At 48.3% G+C, this 11,985-nt stretch overlaps 1 protein-coding gene across 1 annotated transcript; it reads right to left on the reverse strand.

The window, feature by feature from the left end:
- Window positions 1-844: 844 nt before the first annotated feature.
- Window positions 845-11,985, reverse strand: LOC115535329 (catenin beta-1; the record flags this gene model as incomplete). Its single annotated transcript, XM_030346377.1, is given in 15 exon segments — window positions 845-1,865; window positions 2,249-2,444; window positions 2,707-2,767; window positions 2,890-3,011; window positions 3,461-3,611; window positions 4,893-5,012; window positions 5,111-5,269; window positions 7,208-7,411; window positions 7,921-8,055; window positions 8,163-8,266; window positions 8,351-8,510; window positions 9,808-10,009; window positions 11,136-11,374; window positions 11,472-11,722; window positions 11,806-11,985. Coding segments are annotated over 14 exon segments (2,279 nt in total), but the record flags the coding sequence as incomplete, so codon positions are not given.

Raw genomic sequence — 11,985 nt, forward strand, 5'->3', positions numbered from 1 at the left:
TACCCTGAGGGACCCCGTGTTGAGACCCTCAGTTTATTACCCAGGCAATGAAACAAGCTCGCTTAAAATTACTTTGCAACCACATGATCCAGACAACACATCCAGGTAAAGTGGAGCAGCAGGCTGGGTCCCAAGGCGCAAGTGATGACCGAGCAAAGGGCAGGCCAATGCTGGAACCACAGGTCAGTGGAAACGTTGCTCAGAAGTTGAGATAAAAGGTGGCCATACACCATGTGAAACAAGGTGGACCACTGTGGGACCGGAGATTGCTGCATGAACAAATGGACCCATTGGTATTCACAATGTTATCCATGCTTAAATCTCACTGATCTCCCTTAAGATGTATAAATCAATGGACTGTTTATTCAAAAAAAAAAACATTTTAATTAGAAATGCACTAAAAGTTCTGCCAATATGTAATATTAAATAAACCTTAAATTCAATGCAAGCCGGATGTCTCTAAAAACAAGGGACAACTAACGGCTCAAAATATTTTGAAAGCAAAGGAGCGTAATAAACTAGAACAAGGGAATACAATCTGCAAGGAGATGGACGACACCCAGAGCCGTACAGCAGTAGTTAACTAGGAGCATTGATGGATCAAGAGATAACGTGGGATTTACATCTCTAAGCCCAGAGCCCCTGATGTCCAGGCAAGGGGCATGTCCTCTGCAATAAGTTGGAGCTGAAAAACAACCAACATTAACTATTAAATGTATGAAGTACCACCAGTACTGCCCAATCTCTTTACATGTGCACATGTGACACATTTTAAATTCCCTTCAGCTTAAAGGAAGCATTTTTGAGCATACATTTTTAAAAATATAAATGACAGGAAACGACATGAAATAAAATGCCACTTTATTGTTCAGGTGTGTCACAACCTTGTCTCCAAAATAAGCACTGAAGGACTAACTGATTTCATCAACCTCGCCTCAAAGGATGCCACGTTAAACTTGGGTTTTCTTGCCCTGTCGGCGATAAAAGGTATTCTCTATTTGACATCCAATGATAGCATACAAAATAGTTATTGACCTACCAGGGATACTGTATATAAAACACTTGTCTCTAGGTTCATCCCGAACCTAGAGACAAGTGGGGAACACCCCCCCCCCCCCCCCCCCCCCCCCGCCCGCCACATCCTCCCCAGGAAACCCCTTTACAACCGCAGTGACACTCAGAGTATGCTGTAACAAGCATACATTAAGAATGCATAATTTCATCGTTGATTATAAAAAAAAAAAACTACACAATGTTACACTTTAAAGTCAGAATACGATTCGATTGATTATTAGTGTTCTACACGTTTCGGTCTCAACCAAAAGGAACATTGTATAATATCACTATAACTTAACACTACATATAACGTACGATTTTTAAAAAAAGAAAGATTACAAATGATTGGCAAATCGAGAGAAACATGACGATGGTGAGCGCCGAGGCAAGCCGGTTCAGTACCATAAAAGAGAATGAGTAATACAAAAGAAATAGAAAAAATAGAAAAAGAATGGAAAGAAACAACTGAGAATACAGGCAAGGCTAAAACATGAGTGATTCCATCTTTACGATCCATCGCGTGTGCTCTCCTCATTTTGGCAAGCCATGCCATAGGTCTCCCGCTGTGTGTGTGTGTGTGTGTTTGCGTGCGTGCGTGCGTGTATGTGTTTTTTTTCCACGCCTCTCACCAACACCTTCGCTTTCATCCCTTTCTCCCACATTTCAGACTTTCTAGCGACATTCCTGTGGCAACCATCTCCAACCCTGTGTAGTCCCGAGTCAGGCACTTCCCACGATCCCCCTTCCTCTCTGCCGTTACCTTCCACTCTGCGGGCCACAACCCAAAACACAGGTTCCCTTCGATACAGCTGGGAAGGAGAAACAGGGGCTGAATTAGGTGCAGTTCACTACTTCTGTAACGGCTGTGCAACCCTAACAGCTCGCAGCGTTTCAACACAACATTTTGCTGCTTGGCGATGCAAGAGATTTGCTGACTAACACGGTATTTGATGATAGATGTCTTTTAATAAAGGTCTGAAAGGTCCATAATTATACTTGAAGACTGCCTAATGACTCGTAGCCACGGGCAAACCGCTACTCATCACTTTGTATGGTGCAATGCGCTCACTGGGATGTTGCCATCACATGCAGACGGTACTAGGTTTAAAATAATGTGTGGAAGCAGATTTAGAATGGGACCAGGGGTAAATAACCAGTGTGTAAGTTATGCTGCGAGTGGCGTCTTCCTCACCCGTCCTACAGGTCGGTGTCGAACCAGGCCAGCTGGCTGCTGTCCATCAGGTCCTGGGTGTGGCCCAGGTCGGGCAGCGGGTCGGTGTGGGGGCCCAGGTCGGGCAGGGTGTCGGCGTGGTAGTCGGCCCCCTCCATCATGGGGTCCAGCAGGGAGTCCTGCCCGTATGCGGCCGGGTACGCCCGATAGGCTCCGTCTGACCGGAGGAGCACAGAGTCAGTAACTAACCGCAGAACTGAGGGACCCTCTATAAGCTAGAGTGGAGATGAAGGCTCATAGGTTCAATTGGGGATAAAGCCTTTGTAGCAAGGTCAATCTTGGATGCCTTGATTTGTTCCGAGGCCCACTCAACTGCTAAGAGAGAAAGGCTCAGATTGTCAGATCTCCTTCTACATTTCCCCGGGCGCCCCTCACCACTACATCAATCCACCTAAAGAGAAGCTTGAACCAATCCTCACCATCCTGCCGGTAGGCCAGGGGGTCTCCCTGGGACCCCATATCCAGACCCAGGTCTCCAGTCTGAGGGGGGGACGGAGCACACCGTTAAAAGTTGTCCAATGTTCTTCCACACCTGTCGCACTTTTGAGAGTCAGCTAGAGGGGCGTGTGTGCGTGCGTGTGTATGCGTGCGTGTGTGCTGACCTCGTTCCAGGCCATGGGCTCGGTTCTGAACAGGGAGCTGGTCAGCTCCACCGACAAGCGTTTCTTGTAGTCCTGGGGCTTGTCCTCAGACATGCGGAACAGGACAGCTGCAGCATAGGTGGCTACAGGGGAGACAACTCATCATCATCATCTCTACCATAGGAGTATATTGCTTTACACAAGCTTGTATCAAACATGCTCAATCCTCATAAAACAATATCATGCAACACAATATATTTATTATAGCTTTGTTGAATACTTTCTACCGTTATTAAAGAATAACGGATAGATTCTATGAATAACAGACTTTGGCCAAAATATGGTATATTTGGTATCGAATGATTGCTTTTATAAGAAATGAGTATCATATTAAGCAGAACCATATACAGTGAGACCGTCTTTGAGAACTAAACCCAGACAGGGGTTTATTTATTCATTCATTATTTTTATAACACAAATAAGACAATCCTTGAAGACCGTTCCAGCGAGGCAGAGCGGTGGTACATGCCCCCTTCAGTACGGTATGTGTGTGTGTGTGTGGGGGGGGGGGGGGGGGGGGGGGGGTACCCACCGACGCCCTCGTTGCGGGAGTGCAGCAGCTCTGTGAGCGGGGCGGTGGCTCCCTCCGCCTCGATGGCCTCGGCGGCCTCCTTGTCCTGGGCCAGCTCACACAGCACGCCGGCCGCCACACGCTGGATGTTCTCCACCGGGGAGTACAGCAGCTGACGGCCCCGGGAGGGAGAGGGCAGAGGTTAGAGCAGGGCAGAGGGTTAGAGCAGGGCAGAGGGTTAGAGCAGGGCAGAGGGTTAGAGCAGGGCAGAGGGTTAGAGCAGGGCAGAGGGTTAGAGCAGGGCAGAGGGTTAGAGCGGGCAGAGGGTTAGAGCAGGGCAGAGGGTTAGAGCAGGGAGAGCAGGGCAGAGGGTTAGGGCGGGGAGAGCAGGGCAGAGGGTTAGAGCAGGGCAGAGGGTTAGAGCAGGGCAGAGGGTTAGAGCGGGGAGAGCAGGGCAGAGGGTTAGGGCGGGGAGAGCAGGGCAGAGGGTTAGGGCGGGGAGAGCAGGGCAGAGGGGTAGGGCGGGGAGAGCAGGGCAGAGGGTTAGGGCGGGGAGAGCAGGGCAGAGGGTTAGGGCGGGGAGAGCAGGGCAGAGGGTTAGGGCGGGGAGAGCAGGGCAGAGGGTTAGGGCGGGGAGAGCAGGGCAGAGGGTTAGGGCAGGGCGACGTTTAATCCAAAACAACCCTTAATACACACATTCACAGACCGACGGTGTGAACCCCGCCACGAGACAGCCGGCTTGCGGAAGCAGTTGGGGTGAGGCGTCTGCTCTCGACAACCTTCTGGTTACAAGTCAACCTGCTCTACCTCCTGAGCTAAGCCCACCCTACGGCGGCAACGGCCCTGCTTTCCCCAATCACACGGTCCCCCTGCGATTAGGGAGAATACTGTTACAATATCAACTTAGCTTGATAGGAACGATTCTCGTAAGATATTTTGGCAATTGTACTTAAAACTAGTAATTTTTGACCGGATTATAGCCGCAATGTAATAAAGTGTGTAAGAGCATTTAAAATGGACGTCAGAACGACCAACGTTGTCAGCCATCTTTGTCGAGTCGTACGGCCAACCTTCCCACTTTGCAACTCGTGCGGGTGGTGTACGACGCATCTCGAACACACCATTAACGAGGATAAGATGCCATCGTTGTTGAATAAGGGGAATGGGTTAACCCATGGGTTAATTCGTTTCCATGAACAACCTTGCTTTATCGACCGATATATCGCTGTTTCTCATCTTACAAATGTAGTTATTTTAAGTCGCTTTGGATAAAAGTGTCTGTCTGCTAAAATCCCAAAATGTTAATGTACAAGGAACCCCGCTAAGCTGGTGGATTATTCAAAATATGTTTGCAACAAATATGTTACTTTCCATTAACAAGAAAAGCCAATCCTTTGGAGCCTGAGCAGTGGAGAGCGTAGGAAAACAGTACGACAGCGTGACAGTGTTCTACCTGGACAAAGAGTGGAATGGTGTTCAGTCCCCTGATGACGATTCTGTTGTGCACGTCCCGGGCCAGGATGTGGAGCGCCCCCGTGCATCCTTCCACAATCTCCTCCATGCGCACGCCCTCCTGCGGGGGAGAGGGACAGACGAGGGCGGGCGTTAGAGGAACAGAGGATCAGCAGGAGCGTGGCGGTATGTCTGGCCCATTTGGGGGATTTGGCGCACCACAAACTGCTGCTGGTTTCCTCCCATACTGGTGCGTCTCTGGGTGTCCTGGTGGGCCCGGACCAGCAGCTGGACCAGGCGGGGGATGGCCCCCTGCTCACGCAACGCGCTGTGATTGGCCGGGCACAGGGCCAGGTTACGGATCAGACCGACGGTTGCCTGGAGGTGGAAGAGAAGGGAAAGAAAATTTGGGTCGATGATTACAATTCAAACATGGCTCGAGGAATGAGGAGTTGGATTAAGGGGCAAGACTGTTGAGCAGCTAGGAGGTTAGGGGATTCTCGTTAAAGTTAGGCGTCAGAGGGAATGAAGCTAAAACAGAGCATAGAATTAATGACGCCGAGCCGAACCATAGCAGTTACACCATACGGCCACCAGATGGTGGACTGTTGTGATTGAAGGCGCTATACACATTTCCTGTGAAAGCCTGTTAGCTAGTATACATTGTTTGATATATCAAATACTCTGGCTCCTCCCCCGCAATAAAAATCCTGCTTTGAACGGTGAACTATTGACGCACAGCAGCTATAAAAACTACAAAATGACTCCCTTAATGCAGGCTACGTGGAAAATGCGCCAACGATGGCCCAGCCTGACTACACCCTCTTCCACTACGTCGCTAAGATGGCTGCCGTTGAGTACGAAAAGTGTGCATCGATCCACACTTCGTGGTTTGACCGTTTAGAGTACACCATCCGGGTCCTTTCAGTACTTCTTTTCGCCCCGATCTTAATTGGAAAGCCCTATGTACTCAAACTAAGGGCGTATTCACACCTGCCTTGTTTGGTTCGAACCAAACCAAAAACATCGCTAGTGCGGACCTTTTCGGCTGGTGTGAATACAAACCATCGAACTCTGGGGCGGACCAAACAGCCGGTCCGAGACCCAGCCGGAGAGGTGGTCTCGGTTCGCTTCCAAACAACCCTGGTGCGTTCGCTTGAGATGTGAAAGCGACCGCGCTAATATCCCTTTTTGGACACTACAGGCTCCCATTGCTGCTTGTTTATTTATATTGTTTGATTAGCGCGGTAAATTCAAAGATCAACATCACATTATCAGACCGTTAAAAATGCGCCGTGGCTAAACAAGTAGCGAAGAGGAGTCGAGATGTCTTTTGTATATTTGGGCAGACACCAACATATAAATTACGTTGGAGAACACTTATAATAATTCGGATGCATTTAATGCATTCAGTACAAGGATGGGGGAGACGGCATTCGAGCGGTCCGCGGATAGCATAACATCATAAATTCGACGTTGTGCCAAACGCCTCTGATGCTCCAAAAGTACTGCAAATGTTTGTAACTGTATGAAACCAATCAGTTAGGCACAACAAGCGCAGCACACTGAATCTCCATAATTACCAAGGTTTGTTAACTTTCTTTTTATGCGTTACCCCGCCTTACCCCGACCGTCTTGTCCAATGATTGAATGATCTATGCACAAATTTGCGTTGTTGACAAATTCTTGGACTATTGAGAAAAATCGCAATGTTGAAAGGAACCGCACCAAAAATTGAACATTGCGTTTTGGTCCGGACCAAAGAGATCGAACTAAGGACTTTCCAATCCTGATGTGAATACGCTCCAAGTATATTGAGTAAGGATAGTATGGATATTGGAACACAGAAGACCTTGTGCACTTTCAAAACAGGGCCCAGAAAATGGATCATCTGGTTATGAAGGTGATAAAACAGGCAAGACATAATTTGTGATTCAAACTAAGAAAAAATATTTTTGTTCTTGCTGGTGCCTCTAATTCTGACATTCTGGCATATAGTTTGGACTGTTGGAATCAGTGGATTTGCACGTAAAAGTTATGAAATAAATTATTACTTATTATTTTGTTAGGGTGGGAATAGTTTTCAATTTAGCCAACAATGGTTATGATGGACTAAAGATGAAAATGTATGATTTAGAGAAGTGTGTCACATGATTAAATATCTAGATCTTTGCTATAGGCCCAGATTGGGGTCCGCTCAGGTTAATATGCATCTGAATTATATGAGCCAAATGGTTAAAGTACACTAGGATTACATTTTAGTCAATGGCACAGGACTCTTGTCAGGCTAGTTTAAAAGGGTTGATCTGTGTGTACCTTGATGAGTGGCCAGTGGGAAGGAGGGTGCAGCAGCTTGACCACCACCGGCAGGCCGTAGTGGAGGCGCACTGCATTCTGGGCCATCTCGGCGTCCTGGTGGCGGGAGGTCAGGTGACGCAGAGCGCAGACGGCCGGCTCGGTGATGTCTTCCCGGTCACCGGCTCGCAGGACGGTGCGGACCAGGGCCTCGATGCCCCCCACCTGGCAGAGGAGACAGGAGAGGCTGTGTGTGAGGAGAGGCTCTCCAAGAGGAGGAGACCCTCAGTGAAGAGAGGCTCTCCAAGAGGAGGAGACACTTTGAGGAGAGGCTCTCCAAGAGGAGAGGCTCTCCACATATCAGGATGGTGAATCTAATCCGCTCCATTAGTGTGATCAAGTGCTTTCTCTGATTCCAATACTTAAACAATTTCCAGATTATTCTTTTTTAAAAAGGAGAAATATATGGCGTTTTCACAACAAGTAAACATAGTATTTGAGTTCCAGAAAACATGTCTTTGAAGCAGTTTGCTGGATATAGCTTTTAGGAAACACGCATTCAAAGTTTGCATGCGTGTTTGAGCTCCAGAAACCCAGAACACCCTAAATCCCATGAAGTGTTGTTTCATAATATGTCCCCTTTAAATAAGCACAATGTCATTCATTACACCTCTCCCTTCTTGCCTAAGAAAACCCATTTCTTCGCCGTAAACACGTATGTCTCCTTCTTGTACCTGGCACACCATGAGCTTGTTGCTGTAGTTGTTGCATGTGAGGTTGGAGAGGATGCCTGCAGCACACGTCACCACATTGATGTCATCGCTGCCCAGCAGCTGCACCAGGGTCCCGAGGAGACCCTCCATGCCCTCCTGCAAAAGACAACAGAGGGTGAGGCAAGACGACCGACAGACGAGACATTTGACCGTGTGCATGGATTGACTGAGTTTGACTTTATCCACAGTGCATGCTTGGTTACCTGTTTGGTGGCCGCATCTGACAAGTTTCGGAGGGTCCACAGGCAGTTCTGGACCAGACGCTGGCTAGGGTCGGTCAGGTGGAGGCCCAGGGCTTGCATGCCTCCTACGAAAAGCGCACACACACAGTTCACTCCATTGCTCCCCGTGATAACCTATTGCATGACTTGTCTCATTGGGTAATGCCCACCTTGTGGGTACATACCGGCTTCTACGATGGCCGGCTTGTTGCTGGAGCAGACAGACAGCACCTTGAGCACTCTGCTGGTGGTCCACAGCAGCTTCTCATAGGTGAAGGTCCTCATGATATTCACCAGGGCCTGGGGGCCACCGCTGGCCAGGATGATCAGCTAAATTAAAGTAACACATTTACAATTAGACATTTATTTCGCCAACATTAAAAAACAAAAAAAAAAGGTTAGTATCCTCTTAATGCAAACAGGTTACAGGTTTTTTCTAAACAAGGGAACAGGGGCGCTGCGCCCCGATACTCCCGGCGTGCGCATCCTACCGAAATGCCGACTGAACCTGTCAGACTTGGATCTGTACATGCTGCTGTACAACATACACTATTTCTCAAAACGATCTTTTCTCCGCGAAAATATCCCAACACCACCACCTGACAATGTGTCTGATCCTCAAATAACTTATAATTACTCCAAAAATATTCCGATCCGAATTGGAGTTTCCCAGACCGAGTCGACATGCTAACGTTAAGTTATTAGCAGCTAGCTAGCTACTATGTATTTGAATGGGTTTTTGGTCTAGGCGCTAAGATGCTAAGCAAGTATACAAGACCATTCCAGTTCTCTCTGCACAAAGCGGTTTCAATGAACGACAGAAATAGTGTTGATCAAGAGTTTTGCGAGAGCAAAACGAACAGTCGAACAGGGTTCCCTGTTACCAGGGAACCCGTAGCAGGGAACTAAATGGCAGCTGCACGGCCGAATTAGCCCAATAAAAGTGTAGTAACCCAGAGAACCAGCTACAACATAGTTTTCATCATCCAAACGAGCCGTCTTTAGCGAACGGTGAATTGCATTGGCTTCTACGAGCAGTCGGCTTTCAGCCGCGAGCTTAGGGACCGTCTGCAAAGTGCAAAACTGAAAACGACAACAATAGTAACATTTCTATAGCGTCGCCATTATTGACTCTAGAGCCCCAAAACTTGTTCCATAGAGGCATGGCACAGGAGGTCTACCATGACTAACGCTACCCCTGATCCACCTCCTCAGGATCAGTATTGAGGGGCCTGCAATTGATCAATTTGATTTTGACAAGGCAGTGAGCCGTTGGGGCAGTCTCAGGAACAGACGGCTGCTGTTGTGATTTGTCCTACTTAAAAGTTTAGCCAATATTTTTGAAATTTGTCGTGTTTATTTACAGGGTAAAGTTGTACAAGTCTACCAAAAGTTGATAGTATTTTAGTTTTTCAGGATGACCACAAGAGCTAGAATTTCTCTCTAAGATAGCCTCAGAATGTACCATTTAATCATTATTTTTTCAAAGGCTTCGCGCCGTGGAAGGGGGAGACCCCCCTTCCACCATCCCCCGCCTCGGTCGCGTTGCTCCCTCGGCTTTGCGCAGGGGTCTGCTCCCTGCTACTTTTTTTTCTAGAAAAACCCCTGGGTTAATATTTCCCATTACCTTGCTCTCCTGGTTGCCATATGCCAGGATCTGCAGGCAGTCAGTGGTGATGGCAAGGAATTTGACGTTGGTGTTGGCAAGCAGGGCCACCATCTTCTGCAGGCCGCCGGCCAGACGCACGGCCATCTTAGCTCCCTCCTGGTGGAGCAGGAGGTTGTGGAGGGTGGTGATGGCGTAAAACAGGACGCTGTCCACCGGTGACCTACACAACCCAAGGGAAGAAGAGCTACGTAAGCAAACTATATGGATAATAATGGATCATAGTGTCAGAAGGTAGGTTAAAGGAAGCCAAAGGTTATTAATTTGCCCAGAAGCATATGCTGAAATAAGGAACTTCAATTAAAAGTAGAGAAAATACAGACAGGCACCCACTCGCAGATGCTTCTTTTTCGAAATATAGCTTAGAAACACTGTCTTCTCCGATTGTTGCCAGTTACATCACAGCAAACGTATAAAATGCAGACCAAGCCGTGAAACATTTCACACAACAAAATAGCACACAACTATTTTCATTCATCAGCAAATACAGACTTTGCAAGCCCCAAAAAAGACTACATGCAATAGAATCTGTAGACAAACTTCCAGATAATGAATTCTTCACCTAATTAAAAGCTACATAAATTTGGTCCCGGCAGACCTCATCCAGAATCTGTTCATCTGAACAAGGATTAATTAATCTAGTTACATACCAGTGGGCCTTAGCGTTTGAGGGCGATATAGGGCTTATAAACTGCAACCTGTGTAATGACTGGTGCCATTTTGGCTACATACGAGTGAGGCATATTAGGAACATTGGTGGTAATGATTTGTATTTAATTGTATAATTGTCGCATCAGCAATATACTGCTCCACTTTCCTATGACTAATGTTCTTAGTGTAAGTCGCTTTGGATAAAAGTGTCTGCCCAAAACGTAAATTTAACCCATTTGTAATTTATGGGGTGACGTTTATTATTTTGAAACTGCCACATCGTTTCTCCAGTGAGATGTAGCAGAAATAAGTTCATATTAGTCCCTGTTAAACTATGTTTATACTGAGCCCCTAAAATCACTCACACGTGTGGGCCTACCAAAAAAGTTTGTTTGTTAGCCATTTTTCCGCATCGTTCTTCAGAATCTTTTTGTAATTGGTCCCGGCCCCAACTCTCTTGAGTCTGGTCAATACGGCAGAGTAACGCCAACCACAATAAATCCCAAGAGGCTTTCTGAGGTACAAGCACTAAATAAAGAGGGTTGTTAAGGGATACTAAAGTCAACACCAAAAAAAGATTTCATGAGCATTGACAACTATACAACTAATTCTAACTTTCTCCACACTCTGGCTCTCACCCAAGCATCTTGACCAGGGCAGGGATGCCCCCAGACTTGAAGATGGCGAGGAGCCCCTCGCGGTGGTGGGAGAGGTTGTGTAGGGTGCCGGCAGAGCAGCGGGCCGTCTCCACGTCACCGGTGTTCTGCATGGCGCGCACCACGGCGGACACCATCTGGGGCGAGCGCATCAGGGCGTGACGCGACGCCTCCTTCTTGGAGAGCTGGTGAACCATCACGGCCGCCTTGTTCACCACAACCTGGAGGGGGTGGAGATAAAAAAAACATAGCGTTTTTTTTGGTGTTTCTCGTTGGTCACTGAATAATCGTTTCATGGCATCGGGGCTGGTGGTGTACCTGGTCCTCGTCGTTGAGCAGCTTGGTGAGCTCGGGGATGGCGCGTGTGGCCAGCTCGGCGTCGTCCTGGTAGTTTATCAGGTTGACGACGGCGTGCTTCAGCATCTGAGACGGCTCTGCCAGGCGCTGCACCGCCGTGGGGTGGGCGGCGTCCAGCTGGTTGGGCGGGATCTGCACCCCCTCCTCCAGCGTCTCGGGGAACATGGCCGCCCGCACACGCTGGGCTCTGGTCATGGCGCAGCCCTCCATGTCTGAAATGAGTTACACAATTGAGTTTAATTTACACGCGGGATCGTCCTTCATCTCCAATGTCTTTTCGCCGCTCGTTTTGTACCTGGGGCCTCAGGGGTGAAGGGCGGGTTGAACTCCCAGTCGTAGAGGCCTGGGTCGTCGTCCTCCACATCTGGGTTACCCTTGCCGCTAAGGGAGGGAGCGGATGTGGTGACCCCAGACTGGATGCCAGAGTCCAGGTAGGACTGCTGCTGCCACTGGCTCACCGCAGCCTTGCTGTCCC

Source organism: Gadus morhua, chromosome 22, assembly GCF_902167405.1.
Source record: "Gadus morhua chromosome 22, gadMor3.0, whole genome shotgun sequence".
NCBI classification, from domain to species: Eukaryota; Metazoa; Chordata; class Actinopteri; order Gadiformes; family Gadidae; genus Gadus; species Gadus morhua.